This window comes from Drosophila albomicans, chromosome 3 (genome assembly GCF_009650485.2).
Source record: "Drosophila albomicans strain 15112-1751.03 chromosome 3, ASM965048v2, whole genome shotgun sequence".
NCBI lineage: Eukaryota > Metazoa > Arthropoda > Insecta > Diptera > Drosophilidae > Drosophila > Drosophila albomicans.
In genome coordinates this window covers 12,014,931-12,040,538 of record NC_047629.2, presented here as the reverse complement: position 1 = coordinate 12,040,538, position 25,608 = coordinate 12,014,931, and the positions used below count along the sequence as shown (strand labels likewise).

Here is a 25,608-nt window from a genome sequence, read left to right as displayed (position 1 = left end):
TGGCATCGACAAACGGAATATTTTTCAGCATTTTCACTTTTTTTCAAGCAAGGAATATGGTCTTGTAGCTGAGCAATATTTAAAGTGACTTTAAACTGAATAAAATAATTTTTTGAAATACGAAATGTTCTATAAATGCAGCATTTAAAATGCCATTTTTGTCATGGAAGTATTGAAAATGTTAGTAACCAATTTTGTATGATATTTGCTCAGCACTTCCGCAAACCAAGAGTAAAAAGCTGGACAACTATGTTTAAATAGTGCGAGCTTTGGATTATGCAACACAGCTAAGGCTTAGACTTATATTTTAGCTTGAAATAATTTAAAAGAAATGCGGTGTTCATTATATGACTTCCTTTACTTACCAGTATCCGGCTTACTTATTAAAAAAAAATTAAGGCAAACTTGTTAAGTGCGGTCAATGAGGTACTTGTTCATAAATTGAGATTGGTTAAATAAATCGTGAACTGAAATTGGTGCACAATGAAGATTAACTTATATACCTATTTTTCGCAAACTTCCTGCAAAAAGTTTGAAACATATAGTATTTAAGGGAAATTGTTTAATTCCTCATCTGTTACTTATTCATTGTATTTGCAGAAGGCTTTACGAATCGAAAAATAACTGCGACTGTTTGTCAATTGCGAAAAGCTCAAACCACCCATTTAGCTTACTAATTAAGTGTGCAGGGTAAACAAAATGAGTCAAAAGGTAATTACAATCGCTGTCGATGGTCGAACTCAAACCAAACTCCAATTATACGCAATCAATCAAAAAACATTTTTAATTTTACGTTAACAATTATTGTACGAGCCCTCGCACTTCAGTTCTGTTGATGCGATTTATTTTGTATTTTTCATTTCACACTGTCTCGCCATCGGTGATGTTGCATTGCTCGTTAAAGTGTGTGAAGTAAATTGGAAAATGAAGTTAAAATTCAAATGAATTAATTGAACTGTGAAATTTCATAAAAATGTATGAAATATTATTTGAGCGTGAGCCAATGAGCTTAACATCAATGGACAAGAAACGAGAACATTAAATCAATTGTCAACATTTAAAGTTGCTGTAAGTCACTAGACACTTCTTTGCAAGCTCAATTTGATAAAGTTGCATTATTTTGTAGTGAGGCTAATATTAAAGTAAAGCAATGCTCGATTAATTTTTCGTTTTGAAAATAATACAGCAATTAACATGTGCAATAGCTTCTAATGTGAATAATAAGAAAAGATTAAATGAATGAGCATATTTAATTTTTAATGGCTCGTTGACTTTATGCAGTTTAAAGTATTTAGTTTATTTGTAATTTAGGAGTAACGAATTCATAAATTATTTGCATTGAATAGAGAAACTAGTACTGCACTTGTACTTTAACATTGATTATTGATTAATTTTAACTTCGCTTCAGCATTGCCCATTCAATTGATACCACTAATCACTTCCCATATAATCAAATAAGGCAATTTCACCAGAAATCACCAACTAATTTCGTCAGCGTAATAATATCTGACCGGAAAGTATGAGTTGCAATCTCCTGCTTTGGTGGCGGTATTCCCACCCAAAAGCGGCAAATTCAATTGTAGTTTTTGCATTTTTTCTTTCTGTCTCTTTAATCTGTAAGTTTAAGCCAAGGCAATAAACAAGTGAAATATGTACGAAGCGGAGGCAAACTTGTGCAGTCGGTATATGAGTTTGGTTGTGGCAACATTTAAAAGAAATTCGCACAACAATTGCAATTGCAATTGCGATTACGGATGGTTGTGGTTTCCAAACCAATTCTTCATTTGTGGAAAATACTTTTCGTCGCGTTATTGCCACGTGCGACTTTGAGATTTGTAAGTCTTTGATTGGTTTCTCAGTTTGGCTAACTTTGTATCGTTAGGGCTTCCAAAATAAATTTTGATTAGTTCTTGTCAACAAAGTCGACGAACCGTCAAACCATGATATACGGACTATGGACCGAAGAGAATCGATGAATCGCCTCCGCTAACTGATGTATGGAGCCTTAGCTATTTGATAGTCATTAGCGCGGCAAACCGGCTATTCGTCTGCTAACTTTTCAGGCAAGTTTACTGTCGTTTTTATCATTGCCATTGACGATGGCTGGTGATTTTTGTCAGAAAACAGGTTGCATGGCCAAGTGTGCAGGCCAAGAAATGTAGCAGTAGTTGCAGCTCAGCCCCAGCTCAATGCAGTCATGTTGGGACTAGTAGTGAACATTCAGCCTTTGCGGAGTCATTGTACTCTCGATGTTCAACTAATGCAACTGGCCACTTCACTGCAAGGTGCAGAGTCAAAAACCGAAGCTAACATCGCTTTGGGCCATTGCTCGAAAAGAAAACCGGATTCCTTTGAATAACTCAGAGCATAACACCAATGTCTTTGCTAAATAATAAGCTGCGGTTCAACCTTCAGCCTGCCATCTTACAATATTTTATCGTCACCTTTCCTTTTTAGTAACCACATTCTTGGAAGTATATTTATTGCAACAGGATCTTTTCTAGACTGCACCTACCATCTTTGAAGTAGGCATCTCAGCGTTAACAGCTGAGACGATATGGTCTTGTCTGTCTCTTCGTCAGTCCGTATTAACACATAATTCTCAGAGACTTTAAGGGATAAAGATCTAATTTTATTTCGACAGTACTTGTTATTATTGCACGAAGATTAAGTAAAGCTAGAGCTTTTGAACATAGTAGTATATCGATATATAGTCTTCGGTATATAAATTAGGTATATTTTTAGAATAATACCGCACTGTGTAGCTTTTATCTTTAATCGTTTCTCACAGTTTAGCACACTCGACTGTGGCTTTCTTATTTGTTTGAAATTTGAAGCAGATATCTCAAAGTCTATTAGTCTCGACTGCAGCTTTTGTTGTGCGGACACAATTTTCTTGGATCTGTACATCAATATCAACCTGAAAGAAAAACTGATGAATGTCGCCATTTAAGAAATATGTATATATATATATTTAAATAAATTATATAAGATACTTATCATTTGGCTAAATAAGGCGTTCCAACAATCTTGAAGCGAATATCTATCGCGGGTTTAGATAAGGTACAGAGAGTAAACTCACCCAGCTTAATTTTTTAAATTTATGTGTTTGCTTGCTTGTTTCTCCACTTGAGAATATGCGAATATTATTCTTCGTGCATAGACCAAAAGCCTTCATCAACACCATTAACACTTAATTTTTTACCTCATCGGTAAGCTCGTAGTATCAAGGCATTGGAGAAGTCGGGCTTATAGTTTAAGTAGAGAAAACAAATAGACATATGTTGTCTATTGACATATCTAAAAATTTGTAAAACATTTCAAATCTTGTATTTCTTCATTTTTATTTTGATTTCATGTTCATTATGTATTTTATTTCTTTCGCTTCACGTTAAATTGGCTATTTCATCTGTTGCATTTTTGTGTAATCATGTAAATGTATTAGATTCTTTTACAGATTTTCTGCTTAAATCTAACAGATTTTTGTTTTTTGTTTGGCCTTTTATTAAACTCCTCACTTTTACAAATAAATGAGGCAATAAGTTTGTTTGTTGTTTTTGTTCGTTATATATTTTTATTCTATGTTCTGCTTGATCAATCAATGTTGAGATTTTTGCAAGTTTATTTGGTGGTTGTCATTATATTGGGCCTATGACTAAATCTTCACTTATTGTATCCTCATACTTTCATTGTTATCAAACAGTTTGCACCTTGCACTACAAATGTATTGCGGGATTTACTTTCATAATACATATAGTACATATGCCTTTAAAATTATTTTGCCACATATTTATTTGGGATGTAGTTTTCTCTTAGGTACTAAAAATTATGAATGAATTTTTGTTCGTTTGTTTGTTTGTTTGTTTGTTTTATGCCCTCTCGTTATAAATAAATAATATTTTTCAAATATTATTATAATAATTATTATTATGTATATATTAAATATAATATGCATTTGACCACTCTTTGTAATATGTAATATATATATGTATGTATATACATAAATATTTATATAATACCATAATTTGTTAATAACTAATTTTGTTAGTTAACATGACGACGTGTTTGTGTTTGCTTTTGTAATACATTTCGCAAATTTCGTTTATAATAATACATATAAACAAAAAATCTCAACCCAACTTTTAAGATTTCACTTCAATCCTTTCATTCGTTAAAAAATGTTTATTGGCATATTTCGTTTGATTAAAATAATAATTGCCTGAAGTAATAATCTCATCTTTGATTTTTATTGTGAAGCCGAATTCTTAGAATTCTGCGTAAACCGTTTAGAAGTTTGTTTAAATTGGCGTTTCGTTCTTCTAAGTGTTGTTTGTTTCATTTGTTTTTTTTTTTTTACATTTACATATTTCTTAGGTATTAATATGTAATTATATGGCACGAACAAAGTATGCGTATTCTTAGCCAAGATAATCTATGAAATAAATTACAAAAGCTGTAGTTTTATACATAGTACATTAAAACACTTCGCTCTATATGTAATTGTAGATTATTTGTTGAGTTATTTTTACAATAGAGCACAGATTTTACTTTTGTTTTGATATTTCATGGCATTTACGAATAAATATGTGAATTTGCTGTGGTATTGTTTGTTCTTGCATCCATTTACTATTTTAGTTTTGTGATCTTAAATTATTTTTAATTTTGACATATTTGTTGGTCTTCCCTTTACAAACAACGCTTAACACTTGATATACTTATAATAAGTTAGTTTTTTTTTTGCACTAGTTATTATGTTTTTTTTTGTTTTTTTGTTACTTCAAAACATGTATTTACATTTCGTAAGTGTGGAGGGTACTTTGGAGCTAATATCCATATGCGTTTATAACCTTTTTGTTTTTTCTTTTTTTTATATTGCCATTATGATGAATCAAGTATTCCATAATTTGTTATAAAAAATGAGTTAATGTTAATAAGATTTCAAGAGTGCTTGGTCCTTGTAAATTATGAAAAATTAATTACAGACAAACAAAACATAAAACCTATAATTTGACATTTTTTTAATTGAATACCAATAAAAAAGAAGAGTTTATTTAATGATAAAAAATACATACATATACTTGAAACATTCATATATTAAACTCTATCGATTATGTACTTACGGCTTCTTATATTATTACATGTTCAAATACGTGAAAATCGAAATGGAAGGAATTTGTTCGTACCTGGTAGGTTTTATTTTGCCTTTCATTTGCATTATTCATAAAGTAAATTTTAACATCTCTCATCATTAGTTCTATAAATCTTTCATTGACTCAAAATATATATTAAAAAAATCAGTCACTTTGCTTATTTTCTTCAAAAAGGAACTTAAAGTATAATAATTATGGTTCAACTTTTAACAATAGATAAAAACATTCTTATTTTTGTTGTTGTTGTTGTTGTTTTTGTTGTATTATTTCCCTTCTTTTTGGGCTTTCAAGTTAAGCGCTGCGCTACTTCGATTTTTAAAATACATACACACACATACACTGATACAGTCACAATAATAATTACACGCTACAAATTTAGTATAAATATTATGTATACGTATGTTAAAAGGGTGATGATACTAGGCGATGGGAGGCGGCGAGGATAATTGCGTTGGATAAAGACTAAGAGGGTTAATGTGACAACTTAGACACCTACATATAATGTGCACACCATTTTCGATAGATAGATAGATGGAGGCCCATAGCTTAAGTATTCAAGATGCTACATTTCATTTTGATACTTTTGCCAATCGGTTACACGTAAGTAAATATATCGTTATAATAATAAATAGTAGTAGTGGTGGCAGCATCATATAAAGATACATTTATAGCTGATGAATAGATATAGTTTTGTGGGTAGTTAATAGTAGAAAGTGTTGTTGTGACTTGCATTCATAAAGAGTCGGAATTATTTTGCGCGCCATCTCTTTCTCTTTCTCTCTCTCTCTCTCTCTCTCTCTCTCTCTCTCTTCCTCTTATTTCATTCACACCTCAAAAAATACACACATGGGAGCACACTGTACGTAAGTAATTCCCTCAGTCACTCAGTTGATCTCTTTGGCTACTGGTTTTCTTGGTCTATCACGCTAAAAATCTTAAAGCTATTGGCATTGAAGCAGCGATATACTAAATAGTGTTAACGCAAGTGTAAGCTCAAGTCTCTGTTCACTCGCAGTATTATTGCTGAAAACAGGGAAATGTATTTGTTCGGGTCTGTTGAGCTCCTCCTCTTCGTCATCGTCGATGGTGTTGGACATTTGCCGGTTGCGTTTCGTAAAGTTGACATTGAAGACAGCCTCAGCAACGCCACCAGGTGTCGATACTATAAAATAGAAAGTTCGTGGCACACGTTCATGCATGCTGACATATGTCAACCGCGCCTCCTTACAGTATGGAGTTGGCAGATCCTACATGAAAATACAACAATATGAAAAGTTACACGAATAAATCAAATAAATCTCTTTTTTTTAATATGTACCTTAACCGAATAGGCCAGAACTGTGCTGCCATATTGATTTCCTGGTGTGAACACTCGATCCCCATGCAACCAACGAGCTGCATGTGCTGGAGGATTAGCACAAAACTCCACGTTAAGATGCAGAGGTGAGCCAGGATAAGCCACGGGTGTGGCATTTAAGGCAACAACTGTAGGTGCCCCTGTAAAGAGAAAAGTTAACGAATTGTTAATACGATTATGAAAGTATTTCGAATTTCAGCGTCGTTATTGCTGTTGACAATTAGCTTTTCTGTTTTATTACAAAGTCGTAGGTAGTTCAAAGAAAATTTCCATTTTATCAAAGCCACCCTTGAGATACATTTGTACCCTCGCATCGGCGAAAAGTTCAATAGCCACACAATAGTCACTAATTAAAATCGTATCACAAACAAAATGGGGCCAGTTAACGTTACCCAGTGAACTGACAAATAAAAGGAAGTAGGGAACAACAAACGCAAAGTTCTTAAAAACACCGAATCTTCATTAAGAAGTTTTTGCTACAAACAAACGAACCAAATTGCGCAACTTTTTTTTGGGTCACATGTCACTTTTGGTTTTCTCCACATGCCACAACACTGTAAAGATCCAATTAGGCACAAGTGCACCTCTCGTTAAACATATTTTATTATTGAGCATGTTAAATTGACGAAATAACAAGAGCAAAAGTTTTAAGTGCAAATCAGACAAAGTCAAATTTAATCATGGTGGCATTAGTGATTAATTTTATACTCAGTGTTTAGAGATAATATTAATAGGATTGAATCATCACACATTCTGTTTAGTCTGGCTTATAACAAAGTCTACAAAAGAAAATCCCTTTTCTTCATTAAAATATTTAATAAAACTACCTTTCCGAAGTTCATGGTTAAATTAAGATTGAAAGTTATATTGAGACATGTTACAAGTTGATTGAGTTGCTGCTGTTTTTGAAACGGAATAAGGAAGAACAAATAAACATGAGAAAAGGAAATAAATTTACTGGTATTGATTTATGGAAGCTCTAAATACAATCTGAGTTCAAAAATGGCAGTTCCTCACACTAAAATATCTGTTGTATATCCCTATATAAGGACATTTACCCTTAGCTCAGTTGACTTCTACAAAAATGTTAGCAGCCCAAGGGTGAAAGCTTGGTCATTGGTGCGATTTTTAATTTGATTATAGCAAAATTTTCTAAAATTGAATGAGTATGGCGTGTTCAAAGTAATATAAGTTCAAACGAAAAATAATCTAATTAACTTTTTTTTTTGGAAATGGAAGAATTTTCAAATGAATTAGAAAACTACATTTGTGTTCTACCCATCCATATATTTATCTAAATTATCTTAATAACATAAGCCGAAGTCTTCTGAAGCTAGTGCTTTAGAAATAAGTAAGTGTTAATATCAATTTTATCTAACTATTATAAATAAAGAAATAAAACTTAATAAGGTACACATTTAATTTATAATGGTATTACAAGAACCATTTTATATGGCGAAAATCACTTGCTGATGGGCGAGCTCTAATTTATTGATTGGTATATTTTGTTAGTAAATAACACATAGAAGTATATTGTATTTGTTAAATTGTCTAAGGAGTATCCCATAAGGAAACCCACTCGACTGAAGCTTTCTAACTCGTTTTAGCATATTTTGTATATTTGTTACTTAAAATTTTATTATGGATATTAATATTGTTTGTAGTATCAAGTATTATCAAAGTCATATCACTGGCGTATATCAATTTCGCACACATTACATTTTTTTTTATTATTTTCATAAAGTTGGTGATCTCTAATTACTTGTTGAGACTATGACTTTCTATGCAGAAATTGCCTACTATAAATATAAAATGAAAATATATAGAGGAATATGTTCAGAAACTATGCTAAACTACCTTGAGTAAAAGCCTACTAGAGTACTATGTGTTAGAAGTCATTGAATAAGTATATAATTTTCTATATTTCGAAGACATCTTCTATCATACATATTATATATGTTTTCAGAAGTAACGTGCAAAATAATTTTCCATTCATTAGTCAAGTTTAAACATCCAATTTAATTGCCATAAATCTAATTCGCAATATGCATCGTCGTTCAATTGTATTATTAGTGAGCTTGATTATCGTTTGGCCCACCTGCCAGGCTGTGTTCGACGGAATGAAAACTTTAGCAATTTAATACAATCCACTCGAGACTAGAGGACATAAGGAGAGGCCGCTTATCCCGCTGTGTAACAGCTAGAGGCCGTCATCATTATAAATCGACTCAGTTGATGTATGAAAAGCGACGCTTATTAGTTGGCGCAACCATCGCATGTGGCAGCCTCAAGATACAATTGGTGGCTTGCCAATAACCCCAAAATAGCCTAGAGCTTAAAGCTAGGAGATGACAACCCTTAATTGAAAGCTCTTTTGGCAGCGATGTCTTGCAGCGAATATTTGCATGGTCGAGTGTCACTTTTGATTGCATTGTTCTAGTTGGCTTTCATCAAGTTATGCGATTCAACCCTCAAAACTCGTGTAAAAACCCAATTCATGCATAAAGACTGTAAATTGTGGGGAGAGGGGAGAAGTGATTCACATTCGCGGGAATTAGTTTTCATCGTGTGAGAGACAGACACTGCTCAAGGGCGAGTTGAGCTGTCAGCTTGCTTTACTGCTTATATCCGGTCACGTTGATGAGATTTCGTATTGGGTGCTGCACTGTGTAATATTTTTGACGACTGGGTTTCATCTAACTCACGCCAGCATAACAAGCTCTCTTGTCGTCCATCTTCTGCTCAGCTTTTGCAACTCATTTCCGCTGTAGCCTCCAACATTCAGTCACATTGTCAGCTAGTCAATACGAATATGAGGCCTTTGCTTACACTTTTGCACGGAGCATGGCCATCCCTCAAACTGACTTTGGCAACTGTCTGAAAAGTTTTCGACATTCAGATGCCAACTTCAGCGCTAAAATTTAAACTAACTAAACATATACATAGATGCGCAAGCTAAGCGACACGTGAAAATTTATAATTTAGTCAACTTGACAAACGCCTTCTGCAGTTTCAATTTGTTTCTGCAACATCTTGATTATTTTGTAGTGCAGAAAATAATGTCTGACTCAAGTTTCTTGATTATTTTGTAGTGTACAAAATAATGTCTGACTCAAGTTTCTTGATTATTTTGTAGTGTTCAAAATAATATCTAGCTGAAGTTGAAGCCAGACCGTGAGATATCTTCTACATGTTTTCAATAAAAGTAAATGAATGAATTCTAGTTAAGATATACCAAATTAATGTACCGAATGTATATTTAAATATCAAGCAATATATATTTGGTATATCGTTATTCTACTAGATTTCAAATTATCAACTAAAGGAATTCAAATCTGACAGCAGCAGCCGTTTTCTGTATTTTTAAAATAATTTCTAAGATTTGTCTATAATACATTTTCAGGATTCATAAAGATTTTGTAGGTACCAAAAATCTGGATTTACACATGCAATATTTGTTCGATTTACTCTACAAAATAAATGTATCTCTATTTCTTATAGTCTCTGAGATCTAGTCTCGCATATTGATCTCTATTTCTTATAGTCTTTGGGATCTAGTCTCGCATATTGACACAGATTTTATACACTGTATTCCTTTGTTGACGTTAAATTATAATATGCTATTTGTAGACGTTGTACAAATTTTTATTTTAATATATAAATGACAAAAGTGACCTTCGGATTATCGGCAAAAATAGTTGCCAATCCTCGACTTATCGCTTTTGAATTTTTCCCGATTTCTATTAAGCTTTCATTTATTTCCTAACATCGCAAAAATGCATTAAGGAAAGATATTTATGATATTATAGTGTTTAATGATCCCGCACAACCTATCCCAGAGAATTCCTGCACAATTACTCAGTTTAAAAAAAATGTTTAAAATTATGAAATATGCAATTTAACACAGCTGCTGTAAACATTGAAAATAACTCATAAATTGCTATATAAATGAGGCATAAATGAAAAACACTCAAAAAAGAAGCGCACTGCCATAATACACATGCGCAAGCACATGGTCCTTTATCGTCTCGGCCTTGTTTGTACCCTCATCAGAGCGTTTCTAATGAGTAGGAACAATGCAGAGCTGAGAAGAGCTCACCAGCCATATACCAAATTTTCAGCTACAATTTGACAAGAAAAATTGCGCGTGGAAAATGAAAAACGCCAATGAAATTATTTACTAACTGTGATATGGGGTAGGTATCCATACATACATACATGAATACTGATGACAGCCGCGCTCCAAGAGAAATTGCATGCTAAAAAATGGGCATATACAATGGACCGGCATTCCTTTGAATTTTGTCGGAGTTAGAGGCGGTTGAACACTCAAACACACACATATATGTACATATGTGCATACATACACAAAGCATCGCATAAAGCAATTTATTTGCTCACGTAGTATACGAGTATATTGGCTAACGATAAAGTAACTCTACCAATATGCTGGATTCTCTCATCTAAATTAAACTTGGAATACGAGAATGCGTCGTACAAAAACATTCACGAATAATATCATAGTCACAAATTATAATATATAATGTCGCAAAATGCTATTCTGCTTCACTTTATATAAGATATTAACAACTGATGATGATCATCGATCAGCGAAAAATGGGATTAAAATCATGAATCATTATAGATATTTTCGGTACCAAAACCAATCTCCATATATTTTAGAATTATTTAGTATTTTAGTTCGGTATAATTTAAGCATAATACCGCACAGTTTTAGTTTAATTGAAAATGGGTAGCAGAAATATCACATTAAATTTTTTATTTGTGTTTATGTTTTAACTTGCAATGACGATCAAATTTACACAATAAATTCATAATTACCAACTGCTATATAATTTACCTGAGTGAGCAAAAGGCTGCTGAGCTAGTTTAAAATAGGTTTCGGACGCAAATGGAAAAAGAATAAAATGTGCATTTGAATTTTGAAGTAACGAAAAAGTATTCGCTGATGATGTTGGTGCAAAAGTAAACTTTCTACACTTGCTAAAGCACATCCATATGGTATGCATCACGAACACAGTATGTAGTATGTATGCAAGCTAAATATATGTATATATGTATGTACATATGTATATGCATTAAAGTTTCTGATGCGTATGTTGGCCAAAAAGTTTATGAGCAAAAACTTGAGCAATGGCAGCTGCAAATATTTTCAGCACTCATACAAATTAAATAACAATTTGTTCTTGCAATTTCGCAACGTTTTCGCCTTTACTTTAGCACTAACTTTAGCTTTTGCTTTAGTTTGTTGCGTTTCTTCTACTTCATCTTTCTTTTTCTTTTCTTTTTTTTTGCTTATTTATTTACCCAACGTTGTCGTTAACTTTATGTGCGCGTCCTTGTTGTCAATACATGTGAAGCAGGAAGAAGGCGTTCCACAATACAGGGCGACTCTGCATATGTTAAGCAGAGCAAAGTTGTGCAACTTTTAAATATTTCACTTTACTCAACTCAGCTTTTTAGAGTTGATACGCAGCTGCTTATAAAGTGTGTCTGCAGTCATTTTAGCTAGTTTGGTTTATTTCCATTGGCTACAATTTAGCTGACAAGCGGTTCGGTTTGTGTTCTGCTTACATTTAATATTTAAATAGTGCTTTTGGTTGAGTATGCTAATATGAACGCTGAACTTTTTTTTAAGTTAGAATATGTACATACTTAAAAAACTGTTTTTTTCTTTTTATTTTCCTATTAAGTATATATTATTTATTATTATTTAAGGTTGGTGGAAATGAATTCATCTTTCATATGAATCTGAGTATATCCAAAGCACAGACACTCGCTTTCAGAAAACTCGTTGCGAAAATTAAGAAAACGTTTAATGTGCTTTTAGTACTTTTTCTGTATATTAAATTTGTATAATTTAAGCGAAAAATAAACAAAAAAAATATATACTATATTCATGATCAGAGTTAACAGTCATTTGTATATATAATTCAATATTTTTTCGTTATACTGAATTGTTCTATTTGAATGATAATAACTTTTTGTTTTCCTTTGAAGCCGAACTATTTGAGGGTTTCTAGTGTCTAGTGAAAAATAATTTAAGCATTATATGCTTTAATCCAAGTCATCAATTAAGGTTGTTTTGCTAAGTTAACTAATACATACATACAAATACTCCACATTTTCCAATAAAAGAGGAAAAAGCATTGGTTGGATTCGGAATAAAGAAAAAATTAAGTTTTTGGACAAGTTGCTACATTCTAATGCTAAGTAAATGTTGAAGTTTTCATAGCAAAGATGCAGTAAAAAGAAATTGTAAAAATTTGGGAGCAAAAGTTTTCTCCTTGTTTTCCAATGTGTTGAAAACAGTTGGAAAGTTTTTAATGTTTTTAGCTCGCTTCTGTCACCTGTCAAAGACGAAAAGTAGGCAACGTAAACTGAGCAAATAACTTGGTGGTGTATCGGTTGCTTCAAAAGAAACTTTTGACTGCAACCTACTAATATGTTTATAGTTTAATATACAACTTAGACTAAATTTTCTTATGTGACCAGTTTTTGAAATTGTTTGGAAGTAGTAAAAATAGATATAGCGCTTGAAATAGAATACAACTGCGTTAGTGTGAGTATAACAATTATAAACTATTTGTAAACAATTTAAATTTTATCCTGTCTTTATAATAAGGCGTTATTATTGATTGACTATAAACGGAGAGTCCAAACTGCACTGTCTTTAACTATAAATTAAACTAAAAAGATAAATTAATGGAACTTGCACAATTTCGTTGTACGTGACCACTTTTTCTGATCATATTAATAACTCAAGCAGAAATCCAGATAAGGAACATCAACTTTTTCTATTAAACATTTGTTTCGTATATCTATAAGCTATTTGAGATTGCAAAATGGTCCCATTTCCGCTTTAGATATAACAAGTAAGAAAGCTACAGTCGAGTGTACTCGACTGTGAGATACCCGCTACCCATTTTGAATAAAAGAAACATATTTTGCGGTATTTTCTCAAAATATACCGAATATACTGTAAAAATACTAAAAATATACCAAATGGTATATTTGGTATATCGACATAGTACCGCATTCAAAATATACCATAGACGGCACAATATATACCAGATTGTCAGCCAAAGCAACTAAGACCCCTAGTAAGTAGGCGTTTTTGCCCATACAAAAGTATTTCTTTAATAACTTCGACAATTTGTATCTGATCGCAACCAAATTTTAAGGACTCATAACTACTATAGTAAATATTGTATATACCAAAATTTGCAACTCTAGCTTTAAAATTACGCTTGTTATTCGATTTTTTTGATTTGCAGGGCGGAAGTGGGCGTGGCAAAAATTTGAAACAAACTTGATCTGCGTGCAAACATAACAAATGCTGTCGAAAAAAAATTATAGCTCTATCTCTTATAGTCTCTGAGATCCAGTGTTTCATACGGACAGACGGACAGACACACAGACGGACATGGCTAGATCGTCTCGGCTGTTGACGCTGATCAAGAATATATATACTTTATAGGGTCGGAGATGCCTCCTTCTACCTGTTACATACATTTCCTGCCGGCACAAAGTTATAATACCCTTCTACCCTATGGGTAGCGGGTATAAAAATGGTCTAGAACAGTTTATAATTGATTGTTGGTTTTTGGCTGGTTTTTATACCCGCTACCCATAGGGTAGGAGGGTATTATAACTTTGTGCCGGCAGGAAATGTATGTAACAGGTAGAAGGAGGCATCTCCGACCCTATAAAGTATATATATTCTTGATCAGCGTCAACAGCCGAGACGATATAGCCATGTCCGTCTGTCCGTCTGTGTGTCTGTGTGTCTGTCCGTATGAAACACTGAATCTCAGAGACTATAAGAGATAGAGCTATAATTTTTTTTTTTCGACAGCATTTGTTATGTTTGCACGCAGATCAAGTTTGTTTCAAATTTTTGCCACGCCCACTTCCGCCCTGCAAATCAAAAAAATCGAATAACAAGCGTAATTTTAAAGCTAGAGTTGCGAATTTTGGTATATACAATATTTACTATAGTAGTTATGAGTCCTTAAAATTTGGTTCCGATCAGATACAAATTGTCGAAGTTATTAAAGAAATACTTTTGTATGGGCAAAAACGCCTACTTACTAGGGGTCTTAGTTGCTTTGGCCGACAATCTGGCACATTGTGCCGTTTATGGTATATTTTGAATTGAATTGATATTTGAATATTGATATATCAAACATATCATTTAATATATTTTTAGTATTTTTTTAGTATTTTCGGTATATTTTCAAAATGATACTGCAATATTTTGCCTTTATTAAAAATGGGTAGCGGGTATCTCACAGTCGAGCACACTCGACTGTAACTTTCTTACTTGTTTTTATTACTCGCTTTATTTTACTTGCATAATTCCAAATAAAAACTTGGGATGAATTTTTCATAGCATTGTTAACCGTTTAACAAATTTTATTTTGGCCAGTAACAATCAGAAATAATATTTTTTTATATTGTAAATATTAGCAATCTAGTGGAATAAAAAATCTCAAACCAATTTGAACTCAATGGTTGTACATCCCACATTGAGATATGTATATTCGTTATCGGTTTGGCGATACCGCCTTCTGCCTTGTACATACATGTACAAATTTTTTCTACTTAATGAGTTTCTGGTATAATTGCGTGAACAGAAAAAAGCTATCGCATATCGAAAACTTTCAACTGTGAAAGTTTTTGCGTTTAATTTAAATTAGCAGGCTGCTTAAGATTATTGAAGATTACTCCTGCATTACATTCACAAAACTAATTAAAACAATAGATATATTACGTACCCTTGACTGAAACGGTCACACTCTGAAGTACTTCGAGTTTCTTTTTATTCGCCAACGATTGTCCCACACATTTGTAGGTACCGGCATCCTGATACATTACATCTTTGAGAGAGAATTGACCTGTTGGCTGAGAAGCTCCATATCCAAGACCCCGCAGTCTGGCTGAGACTGGGTCCAAGTGCGACCAACAACCCAAAGAGCCTATTAGAATATCAGAAAAAAAGAGAGTGTATAGAGAACATTAATGTCATTGCCTTAAGCGAGGAGATGCCATTAGTACTATAATTAATTGACTTTGGACTAGGATGCGAATTCTAATTTATTTAATTGATGCGAATACGAAGCGTAAACACTTCTAGCCACGTCTTCATATCAGCTCTTCTGCTTTGGTTATCGTTGAGGTTTTGCAAACACTTGGAGAGTGAGTACGCATATTTAATTTTCAATAGTGCTAATTACGAAATAGAACTGAAATTTCGGAACTGAGCAAGGAGAATAACAAAATAGAAATTGTAATTGCAACCACATACTCATTTGATGTCTTATTAATTAAAATTTTTCACTAATGCGTCAATTATTTTGTTACATTAGATTAAGAAATTCTTATATAGAACTTACCTTGTGGACACTGCAACGTAACGGCTCCGCCTAGTTGTACCTCCAATTGCCCTTTGTTGGGATTATGCGAGGCAGCTGCCACAGAGACATCTTGGTCATCAGGCTCTGAGGTGACGTCTACTGAGTCATCTGCAAAGCGTGAATTGGAAGAAAATTAATGATACGAGTATTTAGGATTATTATATTTATCACTCTGAAGCTCTGGGTGTTATAGGAAATTGCATTTCAATTGATAGGAACCAAAATTTGAATGAAAACATTTAAGAAGGAATTTGTTGACATTATCTAACTACAAGAATATGAATGTACATATGTCTGTAAGTTTATACCATCGGTTCTATGCGTGAAAAGCGTTAAAGGGAAAAGTAACAAAAAACCCATTGTATGTTTGATTACCAACATGAGGTATATATATATAAATAGCTATGTGCGTCTGTCAGTGCAAACACCTAATTCGTAGGAACTTTAAGGTGTTAGGTCAGGTTTGTTTTAGATTAAATAATCAAATCTTGAAGTTGCCTGAAGATTTCATTACGAAAGAATATAAAACATAAAAGTTCTACAAGAATTAATTTGATTAAGCGATTCAAAACACTTAGATGCTGATGTCAGGCAGTATTATTGAATATTTTGAACGTAATAGAAATCCATAATTCGAATATCCTATTTTGCTATATTTTGTTGTGTAGTTTTCTGACTTTTTGTATTTGACAAATTACAGGACAATTCTTGGCCCGTGTTTGCTACCTAACGGCATTTTATTATTATATCTGCTCATCTTATTGATATCGATTCGATCTTTATACATACATACCATCACAATAATTAAGAAACCAACGGACGAATATGCATGTGACTTCTTCTTACAATGGAATATCAAAAAATTGAGTAACAAGTAAACGAAAAGTCGCGTCCGGTTAAATGATTTCGCTGGTCAATAATTTAGATATAATGTTACAAAAAATAAAGCAGAATGTCTGTTACATATTTTACATGCACATTTTCGGTTGTCAGCAACACCTTGGGCCTGTGGGACCCGGTTACGAGTACACAGAGAATCGGGCCAGACTTTCCAAATGTTGCCAAAAGTTGAATTTAGTATTTGGCAGTTTCGTTTTACAAATTGATTTACGTGCTTAACGTTTTGCCAACTACGATTTCAGCCTCTCACAAAAATCTCACATTTCGATTCTGTTACAAAATCAAAAGAAAAAGTTAAGAAAAGAGAGCTTCTTCTTCACGTTGTCGGAAAAAGAGCAAAAGAAGAAACGGCACCATAGGCGTGGATGGCTCATCAATCATTAATAAATGCCGATATGTCGACCCATCAGTCAGCGCGAGGGTTGATGCGCACTCGTATTTTTCTACACTCTGACTTCACTTCTTGGCCTCTCTGGGAGGTTTTACTTTTATTAATAAAGCATTTGTTTTCCAATAATGAGCAACGTCAGCCGCCTGTCAGGATTCTTTTTGGTTTCTCGCCGTTTTCGCCATTACAAAAAAAATTTCGAAAATGGACGGAAGAGCTGTCCCCAGGGTGTGTTTGAGTAAGCTAACATTGTGGGAGTGCCTGGGCCTCTGCCTCTGCCTCTACCTCTGTCTGTGCCTGCGCCTGTATAGGCAAAGATAGGATGTGGATGTGGGTCGCATAAAAAGTGGAAACACTTTGTCAAGTTGTTATTACCAATAATTTTTTTTCTCATTTTTTTTTTTCACCACGTCAAAATGTCTTTTTGTTGTGCAATTTCTGCCTCCAGAGATATATACCCGTAATTTTCTGTTTGTTGTGATTGATGAGTAGCTATTTCGGGAGTTTAGTTAGGTTCCGTTTAGTAGTTATATTGCCTTAGTTAGGTGTAAAAATGTCGCTTTGCCACAAGGTTTGTATACTCGCTATATATAGTGACCGGCAACGAAAGGAAATCTTCTATGTATAACTTTTTTTGCTCCGTCTCATTAAGTGAAATCTGGAATGCTGAAGCCATATACTAATATATATTTGGCAGTGCATTGACATTTCAGTGAGTCAAGACAAACCATTTTTATTACATAGATTATGTAAAATGCTTAGTGAAACTTCTATTAAATTATTTGTTAAAATGATTTCGCTAACTTACAAATGAAAAGGAGGTTTTTCACTCGTTTAGATCTCATATTAAAGCTTTTCTTTCAGAGCGCTAAAAAATCATTTTACCAAATACTTTTCGATTTCACAATTGCTGACGATTTGCGCGTGACAGCAAAAGAAAACAAGTAAGAATGTTTTAGTAAGGAGTTCTCGTCAGTGAGATACCCGCTTCCTTTATTTATCAGAGTACAAAATATGTAAAGTATGTGATTCAGAGAGTAAACTCTGGTTGATATCAAAATAATATTGCAAAAAAAGCCAAGCAATTTCAAAATTGTGTATTATTTTTAACATATTATAATCGATTGTTATGTCGGTCAATAACTTTAAAATCTCTCATCCGCTTAACCTACAAAGCAAGCATTTAGATTTATTACCGGGTATGCCGAAAGTCATTTCCACGCTCATCACAGCTTGAGGCTGTCGAGACTGTCGAGACTACGTATACTTTATAGGGCCGGAAATGGCGCCCTTAGCCTATTACATATAGTACATTCCTGTTGGCACAAATTTATAATACCCTTCCAGCCTGTGGGTAGCGGGTATACAAATTGACATATAAAAAGCCTGCTTTTAGGCAAAATACAACAACGTTTGCAAACAAAGTGGCGTCTGGCGGCAACATAAATTCAATAAAAATATTTACAAGCATTAACACGCGTTCGGCGCATAAAATGTGTGTATGAAACTTATAGAACACAGCACAAATCGTAACCCATGAAAAAGAAAGAACACTGACAGCCAAAATGGCGCATTACAGAGGGTTGACAGCATTTTTCTGCCTCTCAGCACCCACTGCCAAATGTAATTTGCCACTTTTTGCATATGAAAGGTGTCGAGAAGCGGCTGCGAGGCTGCGAATACGCAACAATAGTGTGCTATCATCATCACCGCAACCCCCAAAAAGTAAGCACAAAAAATGGGGAATGGGAGTGGAATGAGTTCGTACCCTCATATTAACGGGACGGTGGGACGCACCATGTGCGACTGTCATAAAATCTACTTAGAATTTTTGACAATTTTTTTTTTTATTATATGAGAACTAATGACAAAAATATTATCATGCTCGCCAATTTAAATGGAATTTGTCGCTCACGAGTGGCGGGTAATTTATCTAAAGTACAAGTACCGATACTTACAGCGTACGCTGAGGTAATAACCAATTGACGAGTATTGAAAGTTCAGATGTCGTGATGTACACTTGTACCAACCAGAGTGTTCTCGTCTAATGGATGTAAAGTTGAGAAATCCGTCGCCAGTTTGTGGTACCTGAAGTAAGGCGAAGAAAACAAGCGAAAATAAGATACATATATATTTGGAATAATGCAAATGAGTCTCGGACTTGTGCGTAAACAATTTTTGGTAATTAAAGCAATGTAAATAGTTGGTCAAAGTAGTTTTTCGTGATAACTGCACGAAAATCCATTTAAAACTTACTCCTTGCTGAACCATTCGCAGCTGCAGAGAAGAATGCAAAGGAATGGGCTTGTGTCTGTGTGGCTGTGAGTGTGTGTGCATAAGTTTTATAGGACTTACCGGTGTGTCACCGTCGTCTTTCTGCCACCGCGGAGTACTCGTTGGATTTGAGTCGACGTCGCACTTGAGGCTAACTTCAATGCCTTCGCGCAGCGGATAGCCAAAACCAGGTGTACGAGAGATTGCAAATGAGGGCGTATCTGCAAAAGCGAAGAATGAAAGAAAAATATAATAGAATTGTACACACAAGAGACGAGAAGAGCAGAATTTTTTTTTTTTAAGTTTTTTTTTAGTTTTATCAGCTTGACTCGAAAGAGGCGGACTAGCAACTGTTGAAACATCAACAAAATAGTTTATTAATTAAAAAATTACAACACAAAAATAAACGCCTGGAAAAGCAAACTTTTATAATAAAACTGAATGCAAACTTAGTTTCGACGCCACCGCAAAAATGTCATTTAGGAATTTAACTTCATGAAGCTATCATTTTAGGAAGATTGAACGTGCTAGTAATCTTAATTTAAAACAATAAGAGATCTGGGTGGTTTCGATCGTCTAGTCAACATTGAAAGCCTAAAAGATTTGTGGAAGGCAATATGAAATCCTTCTGAATGAACATTAAATGATTCTAGTTGATTTCAAGCGGTCGATGAAATTTATTCAACTCATCTTGCGCGGGTTCGTTGATGATAAATGAATCTAAATAATTATATAATATAAAATTATTTATCCAACTGACTCAACTTTTAATGCACAGCACCTATACCAAGAGCATGAAGGCTACAATTTATTTATTTGTAATTTATAGCTTAACTTCTCAATTATTTTTTATTTATAAAGATATAAATGAGCGTTATTATTTTTAAATTGGCATTAAATATATTTGAAAATAAATTTGAATAGTAAAAGTTGTTTACGTTTTAGTTTACACAACAATGAAAACTCATATAAAACCTTGTTTCTTTTTTTTTAATTTTCTAAGTTTAATAGTTTGCTGAATAATAATTAAATAAAGAGAACTAGTTAAGTTAAAAATTAATATCCTCAAACAGATTTAAAGACCATATAGCACGTAAATTGCGAAATATGTATTTGATATTCACTTAGTACTGCAGAAATTAAGCAACGTATATTTTCTCTGTGCTTCCCACTACACGTTGAGCGTATATATAGTATTAACACTCCACAGCGGGGCCGTAATTATTGGGTAGTGTTTACCTTTGCCACCAATTTGAAAACATTCTTTGGAGCCACCCCGAGTGTTGTGCTCCTCGTAGCGTGTATTAACTTTTGCAATTTAACTTTTTAATCAACATTTGCCTTTTGGTTTTCACTTTTACTTGCAGTTCACTCTTACTTTTCTGCACGCCCAACTTGGCTTGACTCTCGTCGTCGTCGTTGTGCAGTCTATTAATTAAACCAGCGAGCTTCAATTTTTGTCATTTTTGGATTTATTAAAAAGGGTTCTCTGTTTAAGGAATGTTATAATAACAAAATAAGTTTAAGATTTAAGAAAAACTAACTGACTGATTATCGTAGTTAAAAGAATGTGAATAAATCTTAAATATAATCTTAATTTGAGAGCTTAAAATCTATAAACAAAATCAATAATTGTCACTTACACTGCACATCCAAGAGCAAGGAGGCATTTTGGCGAATCTTCAGAGTGGGATGCTCCATGACACACAATATTCGGGCATTGTGATGAGCCCTGTAGACGGCGGGAAGACGTGACTCGCTTTTGGCACCACTGTTGATTTTATATCCGTTCTTATCCTAAATATAGAAAACAAAGAGTGTGTGCTGAGTGGTGGGAAGATTTTTGGAAAATTCTCTTTCAATTTTACGGCTAAGTCAAAGTAAATTTGTTGAAACGACAGGCAATTAGTCGAGCTTGTTATCAGCGCGACATCATTAATTTAAATTAAAGCACATTGCGATGCGATACGATGCGATGCGATGATGGTTGCGGCACTATTATACAACAAACCTAAACCTCAATGTCAATGCCAATGGCAGCAGTAGACACCACCCTGTCCACCTTGTCATGCAATTGTGTTAGCACAGTTCTCAATCAATCATCTGGTAAGCTTGTATAGATGGATACAGACCAAAGGAAACATGCAAATTTGTGGCATTTAGGGTCTACAACACGCGAACACTTCTTCTCCCCCACAGCACGCATCCTCGCACAGACACTCCAACATTCTATAGTACATATAATACACAATACTGGGATACGAGTATATACACTAAACACTCAAGACGTCAATTTCGATGTGTTTGACAGGTCATTCGTTGCATGTGGTTAGGCGGTTGCATACCGAGTGATTTGGTGGTTGTTTGGTTTATACAAAGCTTGACCAAAATGTGTGCTTTTCATTATGCTCGAGTGCAAGACAAACAAATTTGTGGCCACCGCAACCGTTAACCCATGCCAGAAGACTAGCCGTTTAGGTGAATGGTTCAAACTTCTCATATTTATACGCACACTATTTGTTTAATTTCTTTTTTCGGTCATTCTTAATCCCCCCTTTATTGTATTGCATTCATATTCTTATCTTTTTCCCTTCATAGCAGTGTGAATAAACTTGAGTTTATCTTTCAACGACGACTTCATATACTATTTGTATAGGGTATTCTATCGTTATGGCAACAGGAAATGTATGTAACATATGCTGAGAGAGGCAACTCCGACCTCTTAGACACCGTCAACACCCGAGACGATGTAACCATGTCCGCCCATCTGACTTCCCGACTGCCTGTTTGTCCTTAGGTTCACCAAAAATCAGAGCTACCACTTTTTAACAACACGCAAATTTGTTTTAGGTTTGTGGACACGCCCCACTCTGTCCATGCAAATCAAAAGGCAATAAAAAGAATATTGAATGTAATTTAAAGCTAGGGTTTCAAGTGAGACAATACCTTAATAACTATATTTAGGGATAAGAATTATAATATTATTATACAATTTGAAAGGGTAGAAATAAGGAGCTGCTACACTGATTTAATTTCTTTTGTTGACAATGTAATGATATGTAATTTTGTAGGTATATTTGTAGTAAATTCAGTATTGCGAAGAATAGACGTTATTAATGCTTGTTTTCGTACTAACCTTCTCGTTTTTGATTTCCTCCAGCTCTAACACGTCAGCGGACACTTTCTGTGCATGTCGATCCACACCTGGACTAAGAAGAACTTCCCAGGTTAAAGTGGGTCGTGGATTGCCTCCCTCGCTTACGCATGCCAAATTCAATTCAGAGTTCTCTTTGACGGGCACAAAAATATTTCCAGCATCCAAACGACGCGAATCAATAAGCAGATAAGGAGGCTTTGGTCGATCTATACAAGGTAAATTATCATTATTGAATTTGTTGTATCGTCTCTTCAATATAAATTCAAATTCAAGCTTAAGTTATCTAATGCTATTCAGTCTTTTTTACTTTGGTACTCACCAAGCACAACCAACTTTACGGGACGAGCATTCTCTGTATAACGTCGGGTATTTTCTGCTTCGCATTGCCATTTGCCATCATCTTCAAGCATTACATTTGTGATAGTTAGCGCGCCATTTGCCTCCTTGATGAAACGGTAGTCGGTGACTCGTGATGTACGATCCATGGCATGGACAACCTGTAAGCAATGATACAGTAAAGTTAAACACGATTTCATTCGGGGTTTTATTCATAAATATAAGCTAACGGTTATGTCATATTTAAATTATATCTTACTTATAAGTAATAAGTAAGGATGACTTTCAGATACAATTTATTCCATATATATTTTCTATATTTTTATAATACAGTAGAGTTCAACAATTTTGATTTGAACAAATTCAAAACAATTTTTTTATAAAAGAGTACAGGGCCAATGAAATTTGGTTGAAAATAAGTCTGTTTTGAAGTATTGTAACTTTGTGTTACATAAAGTATAATTCATAAATTGAGAATATCTCAATTACCAGCGAAAGCCAAGAGGATATAGCCACGGTTGTCCGTTTAAAAACCTAGGTCTCAGTGACTATAATAAATAGAGCTTAAACTTTTGTTGACGGCAATCGTCTTATCAATATGCCAGATAAACATTTCGATATATTAATTTGGTATATTTAAATGATCATACCGCACTCTATTGCTTTTGTTGAAAATGAGTAGCGAATAACTCACAATCGAGAACACTCGTCTGTGGTTTTATTACTTGTTGTTACATGTATTTACTGATGGCTATAAGTTACACATAGGGCTTATATGGCTTCTGCCTAAGAGCAACGAGTAGGAAACAAAACTGTAACTTTCTTTGTGATATAGTGTTTCAATCGATATATATGTTATAGTAGATGTTTATTAGACGTGAATGTGTGAACATTAAAGTGCAACAACGTCGAACCATTGCAACGTAAGTTGAAGAATTGTCAATAAATGGCAACAAAAGTGGTTGCATGGAAAATAGTACATTGCTGTTTTCCCGCTTAAGAAAATCCTTTTCAAGTATCATTGCATTAAAATGTATCTAGAGGAACCGGCCAAGTTTAATCGTGATAGAATTTCCGATGATCCAATATCATAGGTAAACATTTAATAGTGTATTATAACTGAATGAAATGTGAGTTCAATAATCTTTATATCAATGTTACAATATTAACAAGTAAGAATGCTACAGTCGAGAATGCTCGACTGCGAAATACTCGATACCCATTTTGAATAAAATAAAAAAACAAATAAAGATACCAAATTAATATACCCCAAAAATACTACAAATATACCAAAGTCTATTTTTGGCATATAAAATATAGTACTTAATTCAAAATATACCATAGAGTGCACAATATACCAGATTGCCAGCCGAAGCTGAGTGTTTTCCATACAAAAGTATTTCTTTAATAACTTCTACTATTTTAATCTGATCGCAACCAAATATTCAGGAATCATACATACAAATACTCTGGCTTCAAAATTACGATTGTTATCCGTTTTTTTTTGTCGATTTACAGGGGCGGACAGACAGACGGACGTTGATCAAGTATTTATATACTTTGTAAGTTTGGAGATGCTTCAGTGACAGTTAAATACATTTCCTGGGGCCACAAAATATTATAAAAATATCCAGAAAAATTCTAAATATTTAAATAAATATTAACATCATTATACTGATAGGAATATCATGCATTTGGGTCAGGTTTGAGGTCTGCTGCGATATGCATACATATGTAAAAATTTATTGTAAACAACTTTAGAAAAACAATAAATTTTTATAATGTTTATAGACCAAATATTTTTGTTCGTCCAATTCTCTAGAGTTGCACACATTTCGGAAATGCCCGAACTCTTTGCATTTTTTCGTACTCCATTTCAATGCGTTCGAGAGAGTCTCTACTTCCGTTGACCATTTACCACATTCGATGTGGCGGCCATTGCTGAAATTTATTAACCTACGGCGGGCGACAATACCAAACATGTTCGTCGCACTACGACGACGACTGCTAACTGGCGACTAGCAACTGGTCGAGTGGCGACTAGCAACCGGCGACTGAATTTGCAGGGTGTGCAACGGCGCATTCAGTTGGAAATTTATGAGGTACGATGGCAGAGAGAATTTGGCGACTGTTGTACACCTGCTGCCCACTCTGTGTGTGTGTGAGTGTCGTGTGTGTGTGTGTGATATTACGGTTTTGGCAACAAAGTTGCTAGACAAAAGCGTTAAATGAGCGTAGCAAATCTTTGTTTACAACGTCGAGAGCATCGAGCGGCCAGCAGCAGATTACACGCTCTATTGTTTTGAGCCAGCCCCAGTTGCATTCATACATTCCATGGAATGAAAATTGTTGCCTGCGAACCAGTTGTTATCTAAGCTGGGCATTAAATCTCACGCATACTTCATCCAGACTGCGATCTGCTGCTGTCTCCTGCTGCTGTTGCCATTGCTGCTGCTGCTGTTGGTAATAATGATTTTCGCCTTTTTGTCTACACGTTTTTTCCTTCCTGTCCTGCAGCTGCGTCAATTCGCATAAATTGTTGCATATTTGAAGGCACATTTGAGTTTACATGCGCATAACTTTGCATAATTTGCGGCTTTGCTATC

The 25,608-nt window shown here is 34.2% G+C and overlaps 1 protein-coding gene across 3 annotated transcripts in view; it reads right to left on the bottom strand.

Annotated features, from left to right (window-relative positions):
* Nucleotides 1-4,285: 4,285 nt before the first annotated feature.
* Nucleotides 4,286-25,608, bottom strand: part of LOC117572707 (irregular chiasm C-roughest protein) — an 87,004-nt gene continuing 65,681 nt past the window's right edge. Inside the window, exons 4-12 of one of the 3 annotated variants that reach the window (XM_034255765.2) lie at nt 22,986-23,163; nt 22,646-22,872; nt 21,153-21,306; nt 19,591-19,730; nt 19,194-19,323; nt 15,927-16,055; nt 15,309-15,509; nt 6,469-6,647; nt 4,286-6,397 (exon numbers count right to left, since the gene is read on the bottom strand). In XM_034255765.2, the coding sequence (XP_034111656.1) occupies nt 6,092-6,397; nt 6,469-6,647; nt 15,309-15,509; nt 15,927-16,055; nt 19,194-19,323; nt 19,591-19,730; nt 21,153-21,306; nt 22,646-22,872; nt 22,986-23,163 (1,644 nt within the window). In that variant the 3' untranslated portion in view covers nt 4,286-6,091. Of the gene's footprint in view, nt 6,398-6,468; nt 6,648-15,308; nt 15,510-15,926; nt 16,056-19,193; nt 19,324-19,590; nt 19,731-20,658; nt 20,999-21,152; nt 21,307-22,645; nt 22,873-22,985; nt 23,164-25,608 lie in introns of those variants that run through there. The other 2 variants (XM_052005877.1, XM_052005878.1) reach the window with 2 other exon arrangements.